Source organism: Quercus suber, unplaced genomic scaffold, assembly GCF_002906115.3.
Source record: "Quercus suber isolate HL8 unplaced genomic scaffold, Cork oak 2.0 scaffold_26, whole genome shotgun sequence".
In the NCBI taxonomy this organism is placed as follows: domain Eukaryota; kingdom Viridiplantae; phylum Streptophyta; class Magnoliopsida; order Fagales; family Fagaceae; genus Quercus; species Quercus suber.
The window spans coordinates 865,359-891,427 of record NW_027069491.1 but is presented as its reverse complement, the minus strand read 5'-3'; the positions used below and the strand labels follow the sequence as shown (position 1 = coordinate 891,427).

General features: G+C 32.0%; 2 protein-coding genes across 2 annotated transcripts; one reads left to right on the top strand and one right to left on the bottom strand.

Moving 5' to 3' along the window:
* The first annotated feature begins 820 nt into the window (after positions 1-820).
* On the top strand, positions 821-1,890 carry LOC136065271 (acetate--CoA ligase CCL3-like). The gene has a single exon (XM_065768238.1). It carries the CDS (start codon positions 866-868, stop codon positions 1,622-1,624), a length of 759 nt encoding a protein of 252 aa, XP_065624310.1. The 5' UTR covers positions 821-865; the 3' UTR covers positions 1,625-1,890.
* Positions 1,891-19,440: 17,550 nt separating this feature from the next.
* LOC112007287 (acetate--CoA ligase CCL3) lies at positions 19,441-23,813 on the bottom strand. Its single transcript, XM_024039620.2, has 3 exons — positions 23,505-23,813; positions 20,884-21,471; positions 19,441-20,603 (listed from the first exon to the last, which is right to left on the bottom strand). Exons 1-3 carry the CDS (start codon positions 23,712-23,714, stop codon positions 19,707-19,709), a joined length of 1,695 nt encoding a protein of 564 aa, XP_023895388.1. The 5' UTR covers positions 23,715-23,813; the 3' UTR covers positions 19,441-19,706.
* Positions 23,814-26,069: the final 2,256 nt, after the last annotated feature.

Here is a 26,069-nt window from a genome sequence, read left to right as displayed (position 1 = left end):
ATGTGTAAATTTTTAAACATCAAACTAAATAGAAATTAATGAATTTATTTATTATATTTTCCACGTGACATCAATCCTAGTTATTGTTGGGTAAGTTTGTAAGCTTTTTAATAATAAAATTAGTAGTAACTTTAGTTTATTGTTTAAAAAATCCATTTTTCAAATGGGTGTACCAAACTCAAACTGATAAACTAAGTCTGAGAATACATATATCTCAAATAACATCAGTTTGGTAATGGGCATTTCTCTAGCCATACTCATGGGATTTGCCATGAATATACCCATGCTTATTCAAGAACCCTTTATTGTAAGGTCCCCACCCAAAAAGAAAAAAAAAAAAAAAATTTTAAAATGGAATGGAAGAAGAGACGAACCGTATGAATAAAGTAGTAAGGATATGACATTCTCAAAAAAAAAAAGTAGTAAGGATATGTCATCAGATAGTTTTTAATATATGATGTAGACAAGAAATATTGAATATTGTATCAAATGGAACATGAAAACAAATCAAATAGGATTATTGTACACGTTTGCATCCATTATGTATCATCCTCTTCTATTCTCTAACCTTCAACATCTCAGAAACAACCAAAAAAAAAAGAGTTCAGATTTTCACAAGTTCTCAAAAAATGAGAAAAATTAATATATGCCTTTAGAGCATTAATTTAAGAAATATTTTGATAATAAAAATCAAAAAAAAAAATCATTTTTTTACATATTTTTATAATTTTCTAAAATAATCCATAATAAATACTTGAGAGCACCCTATAATTGAACCCAAAAAAAAAAAAAAAAAAAAAAAAAAAAAAAAAAAAATGCTCCACCTGAAGAAACTATCCTTCCCCTCCCTCGTACTGTTCATGTAATGACAGCTGGTGCAGCCCCTCCCCCTTCTGTCCTCCTTTCAATGACTGAAAAAGGCTTCCGTGTCACACACACTTACGGTCTCTCAGAAACCTATGGCCCCTCCACTGTTTGTGTGTGGAAGCCTGAGTGGGACTCACTACCCCCTGTAACCCAAGCCCGTCTAAATGCACGCCAAGGTGTTCGGTATGTAGGTTTAGAGTGCGTAGATGTTGTCGACCCTAAAACAATGCAACCTGTTCCTGCTGATGGAACTACAGTTGGGGAGATCGTATTCCGGGGTAATATTGTGATGAAGGGCTACTTAAAGAACCCAAAAGCAAATGAGGAGGCTTTTGCAAATGGGTGGTACCATTCGGGAGATCTTGCTGTAAAGCATCAAGATGGATATATAGAAATTAAAGATAGGGCCAAAGACATCATTATATCTGGAGGTGAAAACATCAGTAGTGTGGAGGTAGAAAATGCTTTATACTTGCACCCAGCAATTTTTGAGGTATCAGTGGTGGCAAGGCCGGATGAGAGGTGGGGTGAGTCTCCTTGTGCTTTTGTGACATTGAAGCCTAATGTAGATAAATCGGATGAGCAGCGTTTGGAAAAAGATATAATAACGTTCTGCAAATCTAAGTTGCCTGCTTATTGGATACCAAAGTCGGTTATATTTGGACCATTACCAAAGACAGCTACTGGGAAGATACAGAAGCATTTGCTGAGGGCCAAGGCAAAAGAGATGGGGCCTGTCAGGAATAGTAAGCTATAGCTCTTGATGGTGACTGTAGAAAGAAAGAAGAATAAGAGACTACTTTTCAGTTCTTAACATGTTTTTCTTTTGATGGTTTGTACTTGTTGCATCCAATCCTACAATCTCTTTGTTTCTATTTGTAAGTGCCATATGTTGTGCTGGCAGATTGTAAGAAATTAGCTGGTTATTCAGCAAAACATTATCCTAATCTGGTACTGTAATAACTTCGAAGACTTCCATGATGGGTATTAAAAAAAAAAATATTGCATACTGTTGGAACAAAACTTCCTCACACGGTTAGCACTAAGGTTTCCATTCACTTGGCCATTGAAATTTCATCAACTGTAAATACCAAGGAAAATAAAGCCACATTGTCTAAGCTTGATGTAAGGGTATTGCCAGTTAGTTATGCAGTGAAAATAGTTACTGCTGCACTTGTTACTGGTTGAGTCTTCAATTTCCTTACTTCTTGCTATTAATGGTTCTAGCCTCACACAGCTCCCATATGGGAAGGGCAGGGATGGGTTTGGGCCCCCATGAAGCAGAGAGGGCAGCCAAATTGTGCTAGTCCGTTTGCCTCAGTTTCTTTTATTTTTTGTCTTGTTTTGTTTTTGTTTTTTTTGTTTTTTAATCTAAAAGCATAATTTTTATCAAGATACAACTGTACTTTTGGACAATGATCAAAATAAGGTAATGAAAACAAGGTGATTCAAACACACAATGACAATAATCTTAACAAGGAAAAGAGTCGGAGCCTTTTTGAGTGTCTAAAATAATTGGGGAACAAATTGTGAGGAGAGTGATCAGAATCATGAATAGTTTCAAACTTTCACTAACAGATATATTGCTACCCTAAAAAATAATGTAATTGAGCTTCAAGCTAGGTGCCAGAGATGATTTTGCTAAGAGCAAGAGGCATGATTTAACTTCAACCCAAGCCAGATCAACAGCGGGTTCTTTGGCTGCCATGGCCTCTACAATTTTTTTTCTTTTACTTTCTCTGTGTATCACTTATTTGCTTAAAGGTGAGACAAAAAGTAACTTTCAACCAAGAAGTTAAAGTTAGTTTTCAAATACACAATACCGTATTTATTCTTCTAACAAGGTGAGTACTAACTTAGGGAATGGATTGTCTAGGTTGGTGTCATGTTGACACCATCCTAGTTTTCTTGCCTATTTCAAGTGCTTAAGCTTTCTTGTAGTTAAAAAATTGATGGACCATACTTATTTAACCCACTCCAAAATGGGCTTATATATAAACAATTTCTAATATTCTTGAATAATTACAAATAAATATATAAACACTTATTTATATAGGTACACTAATTAAATTAAAAGATTAGTAAACTGAATTATTAGTTTGTTTAGAACAATTAGTATAAACAATAAATTATTCTTAAAAGATCTCATACAAAACTTTTTTTTAAGTGATTGTCAAGATTTGAATCAATTAATAAAAATTTTATTCTTTAATAAAGGATCTAAGATCAAATTCCAACTATAACAAAAGAAGAAGAAGAAGAAGAAGAAGAAGAAGGGATTTAAGCAAAGAGACTAAAACGAGTTTTGTAAAAACATCTTACTAGCCATGTAAATTGGGACAAGATTAATTTGGATTAATGTAATGTGTGTCTAATAATCGTTAAAAAAGTTTATTATATTGGGTTAAAACGTTAATTAGCACTTCAGTTAAAATAGTAAACTTTAAAATTTTAAAAACTTAACATAAGGTTATCTAACACGTGGGATAAACCAAAATTTACAAAAAGGCGAAGGTTGAAGTTGAATCTTCTTTAGAGTCAGGATGAATCAAAGTCATCACTAAGGTAAGATTTAAATTTTTTTCCCTAATATCTTTAATCTCTTCAAATTTCATAATCTAGGGTTTTAAAATTTGGAGATTTTACAAGATCAAAGGTTTTAAGCCAAATGAGTGTGCTTAACTTCATATTTTGATGAATTTTGAGTTGTAACGTTAGATTATTGACTCTAGTATGTTTATAGCTTGATTCTTAGAGGGAATTAGTAAGCAAATTAGCCCTAAACGTGATTTTAGCATTAGATTTCATTAAAAAAAAAAAAAAGCTATTTATTTGGATTGTACTCGAAAAGTTGATTAGGAACCTAATCTAGAACCTGAAAAGGAGTTGTATAAAAAAAAGAAAAAAAGAAAAGAAAAGAAAAGAAAAAGTTATAAAATCCGAAAAATAAGGATTCTTGATAATATCTTTAATCCCTTCAAATTTCATAATCTAGGGTTTTAAAATTTGGAGATTTTACAAGATCAAAGGTTTTAAGCCAAATGAGTGTGCGTAACTTCATATTTTGATGAATTTTGAGTTTTAATGTTAGATTATTGACTCTAGTATGTTTATAGCTTGATCCTTAGAGGGAATTAGTATGTTTTAATCTAATGCTAAACGTGATTTTAGCATTAGATTTCATAATTAAAAAAAAAAACTATTTATTTGGATTTTACTCTAAAAGTTGATTAGGAACTTAATCTAGAACCAGAAAAGGAGTTGTATAAAAAAAGAAAAAAAAAGAAAAAGTTATAAAATCCGAAAAATAAGGATTCTTGATAAAGCTCACTTGCAAGCAATATGGTTGGGAGGAAAGTGTGGCCACCGCGCCCACCTTTGGCCCAATTAGGTCCAGTGAATATCCATTATGAACCCACTTTGGGCCAAAATTCAGACTAGAACATTTAATTCCTCAAATAATAGTAATTAATAAATAAAAATTAAGGGATATAGTTTCATAAAGTTATTTTCAGAATAATTAGGTGAAAATTGTAATCATACCATAGTTAGCATCATATAATTTTGGTAATAACTCAGTTGTGTTTTTTTTTTTTTTAATGAAAAATTCAAATTAGATGGAATATGCGTAAATCTGGGTTAATTATTAATGTTTGGGGGTTAAAATTTTGTGATTTTAAAGGTAAGTAACCTTTTCCCCTGGCTAGTGATTATTTTTACTTAAAACATATTGTTTGATCTAAAGAAATTGTTATTTGTTTCTCATGATGATATGAATCGATTGTTGAATTTCTTTAATTAAGTTTTTCTTAAAAAAGATGAAGATGATTTCCTTGATGAAATTATAGAGTTTTCAACTATATTAGTTCTATTTATAGTACATATTACATCTATTAAACTAGGAACATGCATGAAAAAAGAATCAATGTTTTGAATAAAATATAGAAAAATTATTTTCTTTGTTATATATATATATATATATAGAGAGAGAGAGAGAGAGAGAGAGAGAGAGAGAGAGAGAGAGTTTGAATACGAATACAATGAAATTCAATTGAATTTTTATAGTTTGACTATGTTTTGGATCCTGCCAATGGGCTATATGCACTGTTTTTAAAATCGGCCTGAAATGATCGGTTCAACAAGGAACCAAACCCTAAACTGGTTCAATAAAATACAAAAACCAGCAAAAAATCCAGGAACTAGCCATTTTTTCGGTTATTTAACCATTCCTAAAATTAGTTTCTTCTATGACTACCATGCATGGCTTATTTGAGGTTCTAGGCCTAGCGACGTGGATGTAGCATGTTCATAGTCACATTTGTGTAATATATATATATATATATGTAATATTTTAAAAAATTTATTGTCAAAGTCCAATAAATGCTTCCAACCGTAGAATTGTTTTATATGTTTGATTTAACTAGTTAAGGTCACTGGTTATTTTATCGAGCTGTTTTGCTCACTTCTTTCTTTCTCTATTTCAAAATTTGAGGATGATATCCATTTCGGGCTCTTTGAGGTATTGCATGTGAGAAAAACTTTAGGACTTACATATATTCATTGAGATTAGTGTATCAGTGAGTCTGCAGGGAAGTTTTCTAATTTGAAGATTTTGTTTCGAATGTAGTAGATAGTTTAATTTGAGGGAAGTATTTAACCTGTGAATGATTTCTTAGAGTATAGTTTTTAACCTCTAATTACTCAATACTCACTAATAAGTAATAAGACGAAATTTTATAGATGTACAACATTGTCATCACATGCATAACCTCAAAAGTCATAAGTCATATATATAGTTTAATTTGGGGGTGTGATAGTTTGATTCATGATTTGACATGAAGTTTGACATGCAGATTAGCACCAAGAAAAACATATGATGACAAGGAATGAGGTGTGTGTGTGTGGGTGAGATAAATACTAACCAATGAAGTATTGTAATAAAACACATAACGAATTGTTGGGCATGATGGTGTCGGGTAGGCCTCGTTCTTGACCCTCGTGGTTATGGAGTCTAATCAAGCCAATCCCATACGATTGTTGATTATTATGAAGCCCTTTACAAGCTATGGCAGCCAGTGGTCATATTCACAACGATAAACTTGTCTCTATACTCTTAACATTTGACGATTATGTTTTTTCTTTTTTTCCACTTTTTAATTCAGTGAAGAAAAGAATTACGATGTGATTTGAGTTGCGGCTTAAGGAATCTTAAAGCTTTGAAAGGATTGGTGCATCAATCAATTGCGAGATATAGGATTCAATATTATATTAGATTACGGTTTGTAAAGGACTTTTATGCTATCTAATAAATCTAATCATCTTAGAATTATGATAGCTTTCAAAGTGTGACATAGCAATGGTAACGAAATATAGATTCTTTCTTCTATCTATGCATGTTTCGAAGTTGCTTCTTGTAGCGTGTTTCATGTGGCCAAAAAATGCACAGTTAGAACTTAGACTTGAGCTCCTTGGCTGGACTACTCAGATATCCCACAAGAGCTTACAATCATTATGGCAAAGTAAACTAAAACTCATTTGCCCACCCAAACCCACCCATTCTAATTGAATCCAAATCCATCCAATTATTAGTTGGGTTAAATGGACATCAACCCAATTAGACCTAGTGATTATTGGGTTTTAACTAAAAACCCATTGAGGCCCTTTTAACCCAAAAACAATATACCCAAATTCAACCTAGCCCTTCCCATTAATTAAAAAAAAAAAAAAAAAACCCAGCCCCTAGAGACGTTTTAGTGTTTCATTTTCCTTCATTTTCTCGGCTTTGAATCACGTTTTTATAGGAAACCAACAACTTCAGCACCTTCAAACTCTCACACACTTCCCACATTCCATCTCTCTTTTCACTTCTCAAAGTCTCCCTCCTCTTTCTGATTCCGGTAAGTTCCAAAAATTTCACTTTTGATTTTTCTATCTTTCCGTTGTTTCTGTTTGGATCCTGAGAAAACACTAGAAATGGAAAGAAACTTTTACAAATTTTTTTTTCTACTTAATTTCTTGCTCAGCTGCGCTTAATTTAGTTGCTTTGTTTACTTGAGCTGAATGTCTCATATCATATGCGCGTGTTATTGTTACATAATTTTGGTAAGCTGAAACAACAAAACTCAGCGTTTTGGCTCTATGTTTTTTTCTCATTCGTTTGGAAGCTGAGATTTTTTTTTTGATAAGTATTCGACTCAACTGAGTTTAATCCAAAAGCATGGTTCTCTATTTGTAATTTTGTGATTGATTAGAGGTTAAATTTGTTATTGGAGGCTGCTAAATGGAGCATAATCCTGTTTGTTTGCCAAGAAAACTGAGGAAAATAGTGAAGAAAAAAAAAAAAACGATTTCCATGAGTCTTTTACTATTTTTTGGGGTATTTTGGTCATTTGGTAGGTTTCGGGGTTATTTTGGTAATTTTCAAGTTTTGAGATATGTTGATTATTTTTGAAGATTTTAGAGTACTTTAGTCATTTTCACTTTAGTGGTATTTTGGTAATTTTGATAATTGGGTGGGTTGGGGTTTACCCATAATCATTGGGTTGAGTTGGGTTTGGGTTAAAAACAATTAGTTAAATGAGTTTTAATGAGAAAATGAGTTTTATATACACAACCTAATTATGCCAATTCTAAACTCATCCAAACCTACCCTGACACCCCTAATTTAGTGTCACGTACTTACCGTCAAAACAAAATCTAATTATGAAATGAAGAGCGTCTTGTTGGTTCCATTAGTCTAGCTGGAGGCATAAACCAACCAGTATTTAAAGTTTAAACGTCTTTCTTTGACAAAATTTCAGAGGCAAATACGGATTTGATTAAAGAGGTTTCCAAGTAGGGAAGTTAACTGGAGGAGGATAAGGAAAGAGCTTCATGTTTGTTAGTTGGCAGAGCTATCTTTTTATGTCAGCGATGGTATATTCAGGATAAGAATGTGATATCCAATTAGCAACACACACCCATATCTAAGGCCACTGTTGTAGCTTAAAGCTTGTAGTTCTGAACTACTAAAATCCATGCATGGTATCTACGGATAGACATGTTCCTTCTCATCCAAGATTTGCCAAAACTTTCAAGCAATATTGGTGGGTCCATATATATTATTCATGATCCAGTTAGGCCACAATTTCAACCAATCATATCTTCTCTGTCATTCACTGCCAAATTGTCATTTTTGGCCATAGTCCCTGTCGATTCACAGGGCAACTAATCACTCATACATTGCATGAAATGAAAGTCACGTTACACTGGCGATGAGAAAGAATCTGATTGGTTGGCATTGGAAAAGTGGAAACTAGCAGAAAGCTAACTAATCTTTTCTTCAAAATAAAGAAAACAAAATTAAATATTCAAATAATATAATTTTTTTTTGGGAGTGCAAGAACTATAATAATTTCTTATAGATTGTCGATCCATTACCTTTTTATTATTATTATTTGGTGTGAAGGGGTTTTTATAAACTTATAATTCGCCTCAAACAAGGCAACTACTTTATTGCTTCCATATATAAGCTAGGAAAATAATTTGCAAAGAAACTATGTAATATGTCATTGAGCAAGCCTAGATACATGAATAATAAATATCATCCAAGTGAAGCCCAATAGTTTGCAAAGAGAAATATATATAATCATTCATAATTTTATTATTTTAGATAATAGAATTTGACTCGTGTCTACTCTACAGTAGTTGGAGGCTCGAAGATTATTATCTAGTCAAGCTTGGGGAGTTAAATATATGATTAAGAAAAGATTAATTGTAGTACAATTTAAAGTATTGTTATGAAACTTTGACATATACAACCTATATACTTTCACCTGGTCAATACGTTCCACGCAAATCTGCTCCAGCTTTATCTGATTATTAGGGCATATATATATATATAATATTATATGATAATTTGATCAATTTAATTGGTTCTAAAAGTTGGTCCAACGGTTTTAAGGCCTCATGTAATCTTTGAGATCTTAGATATTCTAACCAATACCATAGAGTCATACTTAATGGATTCTTTTACGTAATTATTTGATGTATGCGGCATGAGAAGATTATATTCACTAGGGATATTTACGTGTTCTAATTAAGAACCGTGATCACTGTTAACAAGAAAAAAAAAAGGGTACAATTTAAAATTAAGTAAAACCATAAGAAACATTAATCAGCTATATATATATGCTGACATCAAATATTCATTATGTTCATGTTCAAACCTTAAGGTGCCACCCCATAAGACACATTAAACATGAAATGTAGACTGTAGAGTGAGTTTCATGTTCGGACAGAGAGAGCCGTACTATTTGTATTAATATATATATATATATATATATATATATATATATATATATATATTTTTAATGAATATTTGTATTAACATTTAAGGCTGAAGGTTTTTATTTATTTATTTATTATTATTATTATTATTTTATTTAGAAAAGAGAAAACAAACAAAAGCTTCCTATTGCTTGTAAAATATCCAACATCATAAATATTGACTATTTCACCGAAAAACAACTTTAGCCTTTGTATTAATATATGAAAAATGCTAACGAGTGTTCTTAGGGTACTGGTTAATAATCCATTTAAAGAAAATTTTTTATAGGAAATGAAAAAAAAAGTAATTAATATTTTGACAGTTTTTTTATTTTCCATAAAAGTGGTATCAAAATTTTCCTAAAATGAATTATTAATGAGTGCCCTAAGAACACTCGTTAGCATGACCCTTAATATATAAGACTGAAGTTGTTTTTCGGTGAAATAGTCAATATTTATGATGTTGGATATTTTACAAGCAATAGGAAGCTTTTGTTTGTTTTCTCTTTTCTAGGCCTTCTTTCTGTTTTGTTTTATCTACCTCTCTTTTTTTCTTTTTTCTTTTGGTTCAANATATATATATTTTTAATGAATATTTGTATTAACATTTAAGGCTGAAGGTTTTTATTTATTTATTTATTATTATTATTATTATTTTATTTAGAAAAGAGAAAACAAACAAAAGCTTCCTATTGCTTGTAAAATATCCAACATCATAAATATTGACTATTTCACCGAAAAACAACTTTAGCCTTTGTATTAATATATGAAAAATGCTAACGAGTGTTCTTAGGGTACTGGTTAATAATCCATTTAAAGAAAATTTTTTATAGGAAATGAAAAAAAAAGTAATTAATATTTTGACAGTTTTTTTATTTTCCATAAAAGTGGTATCAAAATTTTCCTAAAATGAATTATTAATGAGTGCCCTAAGAACACTCGTTAGCATGACCCTTAATATATAAGACTGAAGTTGTTTTTCGGTGAAATAGTCAATATTTATGATGTTGATATTTTACAAGCAATAGGAAGCTTTTGTTTGTTTTCTCTTTTCTAGGCCTTCTTTCTGTTTTGTTTTATCTACCTCTCTTTTTTTTTTTTTTTTTTTTTTTTTTTTTTTTTGGGTTCAATTATAGGGTGCTCTCAAGTATTTATTATGGATTATTTAGAAAATTATAAAATATGTAAAAAAATGATTTTTTTTTTTGATTTTTATTATCAAAATATTTCTTAAATTAATGCTCTAAAGGCATATATTAATTTTTCTCATTTTTTGAGAACTTGTGAAAATCTGAACTCTTTTTTTTTGGTTGTTTTCTGAGATGTTGAAGGTTAGAGAATAGAAGAGGATGATACATAATGGATGCAAACGTGTACAATAATCCTATTTGATTTGTTTTCATGTTCCATTTGATACAATATTCAATATTTCTTGTCTACATCATATATTAAAAACTATCTGATGACATATCCTTACTACTTTTTTTTTTTGAGAATGTCATATCCTTACTACTTTATTCATACGGTTCGTCTCTTCTTCCATTCCATTTTAAAATTTTTTTTTTTTTTTTCTTTTTGGGTGGGGACCTTACAATAAAGGGTTCTTGAATAAGCATGGGTATATTCATGGCAAATCCCATGAGTATGGCTAGAGAAATGCCCATTACCAAACTGATGTTATTTGAGATATATGTATTCTCAGACTTAGTTTATCAGTTTGAGTTTGGTACACCCATTTGAAAAATGGATTTTTTAAACAATAAACTAAAGTTACTACTAATTTTATTATTAAAAGCTTACAAACTTACCCAACAATAACTAGGATTGATGTCACGTGGAAAATATAATAAATAAATTCATTAATTTCTATTTAGTTTGATGTTTAAAAATTTACACATTAATTTATAGGACTTATATATTTAGTAAAAATTATGATATCCTAAGCACAATTCTTTTGAAAAACTTTTTGATTTTTATTAATTGCTTAATTTAACAATGAGTTATTTGAAAAATTTTGAGCGATTGGTTAAAATGTGTAAAAAATATATATATATATATATATATATATATATATATATTAATACAAATAGTACGGCTCTCTCTGTCCGAACATGAAACTCACTCTACAGTCTACATTTCATGTTTAATGTGTCTTATGGGGTGGCACCTTAAGGTTTGAACATGAACATAATGAATATTTGATGTCAGCATATATATATAGCTGATTAATGTTTCTTATGGTTTTACTTAATTTTAAATTGTACCCTTTTTTTTTTCTTGTTAACAGTGATCACGGTTCTTAATTAGAACACGTAAATATCCCCTAGTGAATATAATCTTCTCATGCCGCATACATCAAATAATTACGTAAAAGAATCCATTAAGTATGACTCTATGGTATTGGTTAGAATATCTAAGATCTCAAAGATTACATGAGGCCTTAAAACCGTTGGACCAACTTTTAGAACCAATTAAATTGATCAAATTATCATATAATATATATATATATATATATGCCCTAATAATCAGATAAAGCTGGAGCAGATTTGCGTGGAACGTATTGACCAGGTGAAAGTATATAGGTTGTATATGTCAAAGTTTCATAACAATACTTTAAATTGTACTACAATTAATCTTTTCTTAATCATATATTTAACTCCCCAAGCTTGACTAGATAATAATCTTCGAGCCTCCAACTACTGTAGAGTAGACACGAGTCAAATTCTATTATCTAAAATAATAAAATTATGAATGATTATATATATTTCTCTTTGCAAACTATTGGGCTTCACTTGGATGATATTTATTATTCATGTATCTAGGCTTGCTCAATGACATATTACATAGTTTCTTTGCAAATTATTTTCCTAGCTTATATATGGAAGCAATAAAGTAGTTGCCTTGTTTGAGGCGAATTATAAGTTTATAAAAACCCCTTCACACCAAATAATAATAATAAAAAGGTAATGGATCGACAATCTATAAGAAATTATTATAGTTCTTGCACTCCCAAAAAAAAAATTATATTATTTGAATATTTAATTTTGTTTTCTTTATTTTGAAGAAAAGATTAGTTAGCTTTCTGCTAGTTTCCACTTTTCCAATGCCAACCAATCAGATTCTTTCTCATCGCCAGTGTAACGTGACTTTCATTTCATGCAATGTATGAGTGATTAGTTGCCCTGTGAATCGACAGGGACTATGGCCAAAAATGACAATTTGGCAGTGAATGACAAATCTCAAAGATTACATGAGGCCTTAAAACCGTTGGACCAACTTTTAGAACCAATTAAATTGATCAAATTATCATATAATATATATATATATATATATGCCCTAATAATCAGATAAAGCTGGAGCAGATTTGCGTGGAAATTATTGACCAGGTGAAAGTATATAGGTTGTATATGTCAAAATTTCATAACAATACTTTAAATTGTACTACAATTAATCTTTTCTTAATCATATATTTAACTCCCCAAGCTTGACTAGATAATAATCTCCGAGCCTCCAACTACTGTAGAGTAGACACATGAGTCAAATTCTATTATCTAAAATAATAAAATTATGAATGATTATATATATTTCTCTTTGCAAACTATTGGGCTTCACTTGGATGATATTTATTCCTGTATCTAGGCTTGCTCAATGACATATTACATAGTTTCTTTGCAAATTATTTTCCTAGCTTATATATGGAAGCAATAAAGTAGTTGCCTTGTTTGAGGCGAATTATAAGTTTATAAAAACCCCTTCACACCAAATAATAATAATAAAAAGGTAATGGATCGACAATCTATAAGAAATTATTATAGTTCTTGCACTCCCAAAAAAAAAATTATATTATTTGAATATTTAATTTTGTTTTCTTTATTTTGAAGAAAAGATTAGTTAGCTTTCTGCTAGTTTCCACTTTTCCAATGCCAACCAATCAGATTCTTTCTCATCGCCAGTGTAACGTGACTTTCATTTCATGCAATGTATGAGTGATTAGTTGCCCTGTGAATCGACAGGGACTATGGCCAAAAATGACAATTTGGCAGTGAATGACAGAGAAGATATGATTGGTTGAAATTGTGGCCTAACTGGATCATGAATAATATATATGGACCCACCAATATTGCTTGAAAGTTTTGGCAAATCTTGGATGAGAAGGAACATGTCTATCCGTAGATACCATGCATGGATTTTAGTAGTTCAGAACTACAAGCTTTAAGCTACAACAGTGGCCTTAGATATGGGTGTGTGTTGCTAATTGGATATCACATTCTTATCCTGAATATACCATCGCTGACATAAAAAGATAGCTCTGCCAACTAACAAACATGAAGCTCTTTCCTTATCCTCCTCCAGTTAACTTCCCTACTTGGAAACCTCTTTAATCAAATCCGTATTTGCCTCTGAAATTTTGTCAAAGAAAGACGTTTAAACTTTAAATACTGGTTGGTTTATGCCTCCAGCTAGACTAATGGAACCAACAAGACGCTCTTCATTTCATAATTAGATTTTGTTTTGACGGTAAGTACGTGACACTAAATTAGGGGTGTCAGGGTAGGTTTGGATGAGTTTAGAATTGGCATAATTAGGTTGTGTATATAAAACTCATTTTCTCATTAAAACTCATTTAACTAATTGTTTTTAACCCAAACCCAACTCAACCCAATGATTATGGGTAAACCCCAACCCACCCAATTATCAAAATTACCAAAATACCACTAAAGTGAAAATGACTAAAGTACTCTAAAATCTTCAAAAATAATCAACATATCTCAAAACTTGAAAATTACCAAAATAACCCCGAAACCTACCAAATGACCAAAATACCCCCAAAAAATAGTAAAAGACTCATGGAAATCGTTTTTTTTTTTTTCTTCACTATTTTCCTCAGTTTTCTTGGCAAACAAACAGGATTATGCTCCATTTAGCAGCCTCCAATAACAAATTTAACCTCTAATCAATCACAAAATTACAAATAGAGAACCATGCTTTTGGATTAAACTCAGTTGAGTCGAATACTTATCAAAAAAAAAATCTCAGCTTCCAAACGAATGAGAAAAAAACATAGAGCCAAAACGCTGAGTTTTGTTGTTTCAGCTTACCAAAATTATGTAACAATAACACGCGCATATGATATGAGACATTCAGCTCAAGTAAACAAAGCAACTAAATTAAGCGCAGCTGAGCAAGAAATTAAGTAGAAAAAAAAATTTGTAAAAGTTTCTTTCCATTTCTAGTGTTTTCTCAGGATCCAAACAGAAACAACGGAAAGATAGAAAAATCAAAAGTGAAATTTTTGGAACTTACCGGAATCAGAAAGAGGAGGGAGACTTTGAGAAGTGAAAAGAGAGATGGAATGTGGGAAGTGTGTGAGAGTTTGAAGGTGCTGAAGTTGTTGGTTTCCTATAAAAACGTGATTCAAAGCCGAGAAAATGAAGGAAAATGAAACACTAAAACGTCTCTAGGGGCTGGGTTTTTTTTTTTTTTTTTTTAATTAATGGGAAGGGCTAGGTTGAATTTGGGTATATTGTTTTTGGGTTAAAAGGGCCTCAATGGGTTTTTAGTTAAAACCCAATAATCACTAGGTCTAATTGGGTTGATGTCCATTTAACCCAACTAATAATTGGATGGATTTGGATTCAATTAGAATGGGTGGGTTTGGGTGGGCAAATGAGTTTTAGTTTACTTTGCCATAATGATTGTAAGCTCTTGTGGGATATCTGAGTAGTCCAGCCAAGGAGCTCAAGTCTAAGTTCTAACTGTGCATTTTTTGGCCACATGAAACACGCTACAAGAAGCAACTTCGAAACATGCATAGATAGAAGAAAGAATCTATATTTCGTTACCATTGCTATGTCACACTTTGAAAGCTATCATAATTCTAAGATGATTAGATTTATTAGATAGCATAAAAGTCCTTTACAAACCGTAATCTAATATAATATTGAATCCTATATCTCGCAATTGATTGATGCACCAATCCTTTCAAAGCTTTAAGATTCCTTAAGCCGCAACTCAAATCACATCGTAATTCTTTTCTTCACTGAATTAAAAAGTGGAAAAAAAGAAAAAACATAATCGTCAAATGTTAAGAGTATAGAGACAAGTTTATCGTTGTGAATATGACCACTGGCTGCCATAGCTTGTAAAGGGCTTCATAATAATCAACAATCGTATGGGATTGGCTTGATTAGACTCCATAACCACGAGGGTCAAGAACGAGGCCTACCCGACACCATCATGCCCAACAATTCGTTATGTGTTTTATTACAATACTTCATTGGTTAGTATTTATCTCACCCACACACACACACCTCATTCCTTGTCATCATATGTTTTTCTTGGTGCTAATCTGCATGTCAAACTTCATGTCAAATCATGAATCAAACTATCACACCCCCAAATTAAACTATATATATGACTTATGACTTTTGAGGTTATGCATGTGATGACAATGTTGTACATCTATAAAATTTCGTCTTATTACTTATTAGTGAGTATTGAGTAATTAGAGGTTAAAAACTATACTCTAAGAAATCATTCACAGGTTAAATACTTCCCTCAAATTAAACTATCTACTACATTCGAAACAAAATCTTCAAATTAGAAAACTTCCCTGCAGACTCACTGATACACTAATCTCAATGAATATATGTAAGTCCTAAAGTTTTTCTCACATGCAATACCTCAAAGAGCCCGAAATGGATATCATCCTCAAATTTTGAAATAGAGAAAGAAAGAAGTGAGCAAAACAGCTCGATAAAATAACCAGTGACCTTAACTAGTTAAATCAAACATATAAAACAATTCTACGGTTGGAAGCATTTATTGGACTTTGACAATAAATTTTTTAAAATATTACATATATATATATATATATTACACAAATGTGACTATGAACATGCTACATCCACGTCGCTAGGCCTAGAACCTCAAATAAGCCATGCATGGTAGTCATAGAAGAAACTAATTTTAGGAATGGTTAAATAACCGAAAAAATGGCTAGTTCCTGGATTTTTTGCTGGTTTTTGTATTTTATTGAACCAGTTTAGGGTTTGGTTCCTTGTTGAACCGATCATTTCAGGCCGATTTTTAAAACAGTGCATATAGCCCATTGGCAGGATCCAAAACATAGTCAAACTATAAAAATTCAATTGAATTTCATTGTATTCGTATTCAAACTCTCTCTCTCTCTCTCTCTCTCTCTCTCTCTCTCTCTCTCTCTCTATATATATATATATATATATATAAATTCGTATTCAAACTCTCTCTCTCTCTCTCTCTCTCTCTCTCTCTCTCTCTCTCTATATATATATATATATATAACAAAGAAAATAATTTTTCTATATTTTATTCAAAACATTGATTCTTTTTTCATGCATGTTCCTAGTTTAATAGATGTAATATGTACTATAAATAGAACTAATATAGTTGAAAACTCTATAATTTCATCAAGGAAATCATCTTCATCTTTTTTAAGAAAAACTTAATTAAAGAAATTCAACAATCGATTCATATCATCATGAGAAACAAATAACAATTTCTTTAGATCAAACAATATGTTTTAAGTAAAAATAATCACTAGCCAGGGGAAAAGGTTACTTACCTTTAAAATCACAAAATTTTAACCCCCAAACATTAATAATTAACCCAGATTTACGCATATTCCATCTAATTTGAATTTTTCATTAAAAAAAAAAAAACACAACTGAGTTATTACCAAAATTATATGATGCTAACTATGGTATGATTACAATTTTCACCTAATTATTCTGAAAATAACTTTATGAAACTATATCCCTTAATTTTTATTTATTAATTACTATTATTTGAGGAATTAAATGTTCTAGTCTGAATTTTGGCCCAAAGTGGGGTTCATAATGGATATTCACTGGACCTAATTGGGCCAAAGGTGGGCGCGGTGGCCACACTTTCCTCCCAACCATATTGCTTGCAAGTGAGCTTTATCAAGAATCCTTATTTTTCGGATTTTATAACTTTTTCTTTTTTTTTTCTTTTTTTATACAACTCCTTTTCTGGTTCTAGATTAAGTTCCTAATCAACTTTTAGAGTAAAATCCAAATAAATAGTTTTTTTTTTTAATTATGAAATCTAATGCTAAAATCACGTTTAGCATTAGATTAAAACATACTAATTCCCTCTAAGGATCAAGCTATAAACATACTAGAGTCAATAATCTAACATTAAAACTCAAAATTCATCAAAATATGAAGTTACGCACACTCATTTGGCTTAAAACCTTTGATCTTGTAAAATCTCCAAATTTTAAAACCCTAGATTATGAAATTTGAAGGGATTAAAGATATTATCAAGAATCCTTATTTTTCGGATTTTATAACTTTTTCTTTTCTTTTCTTTTCTTTTTTTCTTTTTTTTATACAACTCCTTTTCAGGTTCTAGATTAGGTTCCTAATCAACTTTTCGAGTACAATCCAAATAAATAGCTTTTTTTTTTTTTTAATGAAATCTAATGCTAAAATCACGTTTAGGGCTAATTTGCTTACTAATTCCCTCTAAGAATCAAGCTATAAACATACTAGAGTCAATAATCTAACGTTACAACTCAAAATTCATCAAAATATGAAGTTAAGCACACTCATTTGGCTTAAAACCTTTGATCTTGTAAAATCTCCAAATTTTAAAACCCTAGATTATGAAATTTGAAGAGATTAAAGATATTAGGGAAAAAAATTTAAATCTTACCTTAGTGATGACTTTGATTCATCCTGACTCTAAAGAAGATTCAACTTCAACCTTCGCCTTTTTGTAAATTTTGGTTTATCCCACGTGTTAGATAACCTTATGTTAAGTTTTTAAAATTTTAAAGTTTACTATTTTAACTGAAGTGCTAATTAACGTTTTAACCCAATATAATAAACTTTTTTTAACGATTATTAGACACACATTACATTAATCCAAATTAATCTTGTCCCAATTTACATGGCTAGTAAGATGTTTTTACAAAACTCGTTTTAGTCTCTTTGCTTAAATCCCTCTTCTTCTTCTTCTTCTTCTTCTTCTTCTTTTGTTATAGTTGGAATTTGATCTTAGATCCTTTATTAAAGAATAAAATTTTTATTAATTGATTCAAATCTTGACAATCACTTAAAAAAAAGTTTTGTATGAGATCTTTTAAGAATAATTTATTGTTTATAGTAATTGTTCTAAACAAACTAATAATTCAGTTTACTAATCTTTTAATTTAATTAGTGTACCTATATAAATAAGTGTTTATATATTTATTTGTAATTATTCAAGAATATTAGAAATTGTTTATATATAAGCCCATTTTGGAGTGGGTTAAATAAGTATGGTCCATCAATTTTTTAACTACAAGAAAGCTTAAGCACTTGAAATAGGCAAGAAAACTAGGATGGTGTCAACATGACACCAACCTAGACAATCCATTCCCTAAGTTAGTACTCACCTTGTTAGAAGAATAAATACGGTATTGTGTATTTGAAAACTAACTTTAACTTCTTGGTTGAAAGTTACTTTTTGTCTCACCTTTAAGCAAATAAGTGATACACAGAGAAAGTAAAAGAAAAAAAATTGTAGAGGCCATGGCAGCCAAAGAACCCGCTGTTGATCTGGCTTGGGTTGAAGTTAAATCATGCCTCTTGCTCTTAGCAAAATCATCTCTGGCACCTAGCTTGAAGCTCAATTACATTATTTTTTAGGGTAGCAATATATCTGTTAGTGAAAGTTTGAAACTATTCATGATTCTGATCACTCTCCTCACAATTTGTTCCCCAATTATTTTAGACACTCAAAAAGGCTCCGACTCTTTTCCTTGTTAAGATTATTGTCATTGTGTGTTTGAATCACCTTGTTTTCATTACCTTATTTTGATCATTGTCCAAAAGTACAGTTGTATCTTGATAAAAATTATGCTTTTAGATTAAAAAACAAAAAAACAAAAAACAAAACAAGACAAAAAATAAAAGAAACTGAGGCAAACGGACTAGCACAATTTGGCTGCCCTCTCTGCTTCATGGGGGCCCAAACCCATCCCTGCCCTTCCCATATGGGAGCTGTGTGAGGCTAGAACCATTAATAGCAAGAAGTAAGGAAATTGAAGACTCAACCAGTAACAAGTGCAGCAGTAACTATTTTCACTGCATAACTAACTGGCAATACCCTTACATCAAGCTTAGACAATGTGGCTTTATTTTCCTTGGTATTTACAGTTGATGAAATTTCAATGGCCAAGTGAATGGAAACCTTAGTGCTAACCGTGTGAGGAAGTTTTGTTCCAACAGTATGCAATATTTTTTTTTTTAATACCCATCATGGAAGTCTTCGAAGTTATTACAGTACCAGATTAGGATAATGTTTTGCTGAATAACCAGCTAATTTCTTACAATCTGCCAGCACAACATATGGCACTTACAAATAGAAACAAAGAGATTGTAGGATTGGATGCAACAAGTACAAACCATCAAAAGAAAAACATGTTAAGAACTGAAAAGTAGTCTCTTATTCTTCTTTCTTTCTACAGTCACCATCAAGAGCTATAGCTTACTATTCCTGACAGGCCCCATCTCTTTTGCCTTGGCCCTCAGCAAATGCTTCTGTATCTTCCCAGTAGCTGTCTTTGGTAATGGTCCAAATATAACCGACTTTGGTATCCAATAAGCAGGCAACTTAGATTTGCAGAACGTTATTATATCTTTTTCCAAACGCTGCTCATCCGATTTATCTACATTAGGCTTCAATGTCACAAAAGCACAAGGAGACTCACCCCACCTCTCATCCGGCCTTGCCACCACTGATACCTCAAAAATTGCTGGGTGCAAGTATAAAGCATTTTCTACCTCCACACTACTGATGTTTTCACCTCCAGATATAATGATGTCTTTGGCCCTATCTTTAATTTCTATATATCCATCTTGATGCTTTACAGCAAGATCTCCCGAATGGTACCACCCATTTGCAAAAGCCTCCTCATTTGCTTTTGGGTTCTTTAAGTAGCCCTTCATCACAATATTACCCCGGAATACGATCTCCCCAACTGTAGTTCCATCAGCAGGAACAGGTTGCATTGTTTTAGGGTCGACAACATCTACGCACTCTAAACCTACATACCGAACACCTTGGCGTGCATTTAGACGGGCTTGGGTTACAGGGGGTAGTGAGTCCCACTCAGGCTTCCACACACAAACAGTGGAGGGGCCATAGGTTTCTGAGAGACCGTAAGTGTGTGTGACACGGAAGCCTTTTTCAGTCATTGAAAGGAGGACAGAAGGGGGAGGGGCTGCACCAGCTGTCATTACATGAACAGTACGAGGGAGGGGAAGGATAGTTTCTTCAGGTGGAGCATTAACTATGCTGTTGAGAACCACAGGAGCAGCACAAAAGTGTGTCACACCATATTTGGCTATGGCTGAATAGATTTCCTTAGCCTTAACCTGAAACACAAAAAACATCATGAAGATCATTCATATTTATTAAAATCAACAAGCAGGGTATTAAGAGTTCAGATTACATAATGAAGATTGCATAATTTCTTTCAAACTTCGGATAGAATAGAATGGCGGAAAAAAATACATGTGTGGTTGACCCTGACTAGTCTATTGAGAAGCCATATCTGACCCCAATTTTCTGGGACAACGGCTTGGTTATTGTCATTGTATAATTTCTTTCAGACACCAGTAAATATGTTAAGCAACTACAAACCCAACTATTTACCTGGCGAAGGCATATGCTTGTCGCACAAATAGCAGCAAGAGTCCAAGGGAAACACCAACCATTGCAATGGAACATGGGCAGAGTCCATAGGTATACAGGTCTGTCATTCATCTCCCAGATAATAGGATTACTCATAGCCATGATATATGCCCCCCTGTGATGTAACACCACCCCCTTAGGACTAGCAGTAGTACCAGATGTATAACCCAAAGAAATGCTCTGCCACTCATCCTCTGGTGGTTTCCAAGCAAACTCAGGATCACCAGCTTCCAGGAATTTCTCATATTCAATAGCCCCTCTTCCTAAAGCGTATTTGAGTCCACTGGGGTCACAGTTTTTGTCACCTATGACAATCAGAAGTGGAGGCTTGAAACTTCTGCTTTTCTCTGCCCAGATTTTCAAAGCTTCTTCTGCTAAGCCAAAATACTCTTGATCCACCATCACTACAGCAGCTAATGAATGACCAAGAAGGAAACCAATGGTTGATGCATTTAGACGAATATTTACAGCATTTAGAACAGCTCCAGCCATTGGAATTCCAAAATGAGCTTCATACAGGGCTGGGACATTTGGTGCAATTACGGCTACCTATTAGCAAACCTCAGAAAGATAAAATTAACATGTGTTCCAGCTCTTATACAACATAAAGAAGTAGAAGATAAAGGCCATGGGAGCAGAACCCTTAACATTTCAAAACACATGCATCAAAACCATCCAGACAATTCATGTAACTAAGATGTTAACAAAATAAAAACTATCAACATAACCAATGATTCTAAAATTTCTAGCAAGACCATGACAGGCAGGGAATTAAGTATCCCAGGTACAAGTAGCTTTGTATAACCATGAAACAAGAAAGCAAATGCAGGAAGCAAAAACCTCAACAATTAAGAGACATGTTAATGAGTTTAAGCAAGATCAGTACAAAAGAAACATTAAGAACAAGTATGTTAAGTAATTTTTTTTCCAGATCACCATAAAGTCTTCATTTTTGTTTCTTTTCACTATAAATGATGCTCTTGAAAATTGACAGTCATATTGCACTTGTTTCAAACTGCTCTTCTTAATACATGCAGATACTGCAGGTAATGCCATATACTTGTAGCAAGGTGACTAATAAAAAGGGGTATAATTGAAGGATTTCATATTAGACTCAGGACCACTGGCTAGACTAGCATATCTAATGTACGTTTCAATATGTTCCCCATGTGCTAACATATAATTATAGGTACAGAATTAAGACCACAATTTCATTGAAAATTCATATTCTTGTGTAGCATATGTTACTCTGGAAATGGACTGTTCTTGAGAATCTTATGAACTCTGTATTTGAATACACACAATGCAAACAGCAATTAAAAAAATTTCACATCTTTTTGAAATTAAGGCCCATTAGAACCTGATTATTTCCAATGTTTCAATAAGCATTGTGAAATGTTTGCATTGCTCCATGTACTTTAAGTATAGGTCTTCAAGGGTATCATGGATTTATGATACTTGAAACGAAAATACTATATGTACAATAAAAACCAGGAGAGTATAAAAATATTGCAAATTTCACTACATAAACTTCAAAAGCTTACATGTCAACTTTTAAATAAAAAATAAAAATAATGCTAAAATCTTATTTTTATCCCTAAAATTTGTCAAGAGTGTTTTTTCAATAATTTAGGACAAAAACAACTTTTGGTAAAGTTTAAGACCAAAATAATATTTTAGACTAAAAGTAATTAAGAAATTTATTTATTAAGTAATTAAGGTCGCACTAATCAAATTCATTGCCATGCAACTTTTATCAGCTTTTTTGTAGTGAATTTAGCAATAGCTTTTAGCATTGTTTCCAATTACCAAACTTATTAAATGACTTTCTAAAGTGGACCATAATTTGTAACATCCCAAATCGAATATAGCACAAACCATAGAAGACAGTGTTATATCTTAAAGGCATTGATTTAGAAAACATTATAAGCTTGTTTAAAAAACTCTATATACTAATTTCATGTTCATGTCTGTTTTCTCAAAATATATATATATATACACATATATATTTAAAAACTTAAAAAATAAAAATAAAAACAAAAACTGATTTCTAAACAATTTTTTTGATTTCCCATTAGATTGATATTTAAAATTTCCTAAAAAATTCCATTAAGTAGAAACTTGTTAATCTAGATTAAGAGTTCTGGATTTCACAATATCATCCATACTTGCTTAAATCAAGCTTTTTTTTTCTTTTTCTTTTTTTGAGGGGGAACTTAAATCAAAGCAATAATCTCAGAAAGGAAGAAAATCCAAAGCAAAAAATCTAATAAAAAAGTGATAAAACTAAAAATTCAACCAAAGTTTGATTGTATCAACCGAACATGACATCTAATAATAGACGAATAGTCACACAAAATAATATGACCATGTATTTATTTATTTCAGACTAGATAAGCCCAAAAAAAAATAATAATAAAATAAATAATAATATCCAAAATTTGAACTTTTCATTTCTAGAATATTCAAAGCAACATGAAAGCAATAATTTTTCCGTTCTCTGTTTTTTTTTTTTTTTTTTCTCAGGAACCAAACAGAGAGACAGCTATATAGCATGCAATAATAACAACAAAATTGTGTACCGTGGAACCGAGGCCGATGGAGTGTTTAGAGAGAGAAGAGGCCAATCGACGGCAACGGCTGTAAGTGTCACGCCACGTGTAGCGTAGAGATCCATGGAGCAGTGAAGTTTTGTCAGGGTGTGCCAAAGCAGCTCTGTCCAAAAACCAAAGCGGCGTCAAAGCTGTGAAGTTGGCTGCATTTTTTGGCAAATCGTCTATGTCCTGACCCATCACCACCACACACACTCTCTCTCTCTCTCTCTCTCTCGCTCTTCTCTCTTCAACTTCGTACTGCTTTTCTTAATAATGAGAAGTAGTGGCTTTTGTCGAAAGCTTGTGAAGGTTTATATAGGAGCTCCAGGTATGTGCTAGTGCATGGGTCTGATCTGATGATGTGATGAATGTGATGATCCTACGGCTCTCAGTCCGCTGAAATGTGTGACCTGTTGGTTTGGACGTTTTTTGCACGAATGTGCCGCCACTTACTAAAATCACCATTCCACCCCTACTATTATTATTATTATTATTATTATTTTTTATAATGAAATTTGACCGTGTCTACGCAATTTTTGCTGCAACTCATTTTCACTCATATTTCTAATATTTCAAGGACCATACAACGCTAAATAAGGAAGTTAAGAGAAATTTCAGTACTTATCAATTGTACTATATGTATTCAAATCATTCCCATTTAAACGAATCTATATTATCCAAGGATGGATTTAAGACTCGAAGTTAGGCTTTACTATTAGCTGTTTGTAGCAGATTTAGCCTCCGATCATACTGCTACTTAGCTGCTGATGTGTGCATCTAGTGTTGAGTAAGGATAAAATCGTTTTGTTTTAAAATGTTTTAAAAGTCGTTGGGCTGTTTATTTTGGATAAAATTAGTTGATTATGCTTAATTTTTTTAGCTTTACTATTAATAATTTTTGTTGTTAGGAAAATTATTTTAGGCTTATATATATTTTTTAGATTTTAAATCTATAAATTTTTTTTGCTTATAAAATAAAGAAAATACTAAAGTTACAAACTTTTTTACAAATTGTTCATGTAATGAGTGGTTATTGGTAAGTAAAAAAGTGATGTAAGTGGTGAGCCAAGATACGAACCAATAAAAATTTGCTATCTCAATAGTTTGTAAAATTGTTTTTTGTTGTAGCTCTATTCTTAAATGATCAATAATATTGTTTAGGTGGCAAGATGTAATTTTATTAAACAAAATTGATAAAATTACTGCCTATATATATATATATACTAATATTTGTTTTTAAATAAATAATAATAATAATGGGAGCCATTTCCCTGCCCCTCAAAGTCCATGAACGTCTCCGTCCTTGATTTTATCGTTTATGGTTTAGTAAACCATGTATAAATTATAAAATCTTAATCTGAAACAAATTCACTCCATTATCTTTCTATTCTCTGATAACACATAATAATTTCTCGAGTTTATGGAAAACTATAGCATCACATTACTTTTTTGGGACAAAGTTTTACTTCAAGTTTGAAGAAATCACTTCCAACTTATTATGTGGCGATTCACACAAAAAAAGTCTAGTTTCACAACACGCCTATTTTGAGTTTTGGTAGGTCTCAATATAATTTTTATTGAGTTTTATTTGACCTATGGTGAGCTAACACCTCAACTTTTGTGAAAAATGTAATGAGATTTTGTTGTGTCCTTCATAAACCATTCATGTGTTAGATCATATGATTTAACAAATTATTTAAACAAGTTACATGACTTATTAAATAAGTTATTTGACTAAAAGCACATGTTGATGATTGTTTATGTTGTCACATAGTGGGTGTAGGGTTAGGATTTGTGGCCCAAGCCCAAAACAATGAATTTGTAGAGAATGGGTGAAAGAGCTAGGTTGATTATGGAATCAACAACAATTAATCACAACCCTCAAGCATAAACCAACATGAATTTACACGTAAAGAATTTGTGTCCGAAGAGGTATATTATTGATTATGTGGTGAATACAGATCTTAGGGTTACAATAAAACTTTTTTGTTTTCTTCTCCCTTGTTTTCTCTCTCTCCCCCTCCTCAGGTGCTTCTTTCCTTCATATAACCTCCTTTCTCCTCATCTCCATCGTCCACTTATATCTCATCCGTGAATCTACTTGAGTATACGTTATGTCAAGCATCTCCTTTAGCTCTGTGTGAGTGGCGGTAGGTGAGGATACACTATTCAGAGGTCTTCTCCACATAAATGCGGCCAGAGAAGTTACTGCAGTGTCTTAAATGCGGTGGTAGCAGTTTTTCCTTTAGATATTTCCTCATTCTTATCTTCTCCAGATATACCCAAAGCTTATCTTGATCAGGAGGAGTCCTCGGAAGATCATTTTGACCTTTTATACGTTCAATTGATCCATATTATTCACGTCAGAGGAGTATAACCTCTTCGAACAGAAGGCGATCTCTTCGGATTGTAATCACTTTTCTTTATGGGGATCACTCTTCCAGATGGGCCTTGCCCTTACCTCTTCTTCTCTTCGAACGCACAGTAATCCCCACATGAGGCTCTAGGCCCACTATGTTAGATTAGGCCTTTTTCCCCCCACAATGGGTTAAA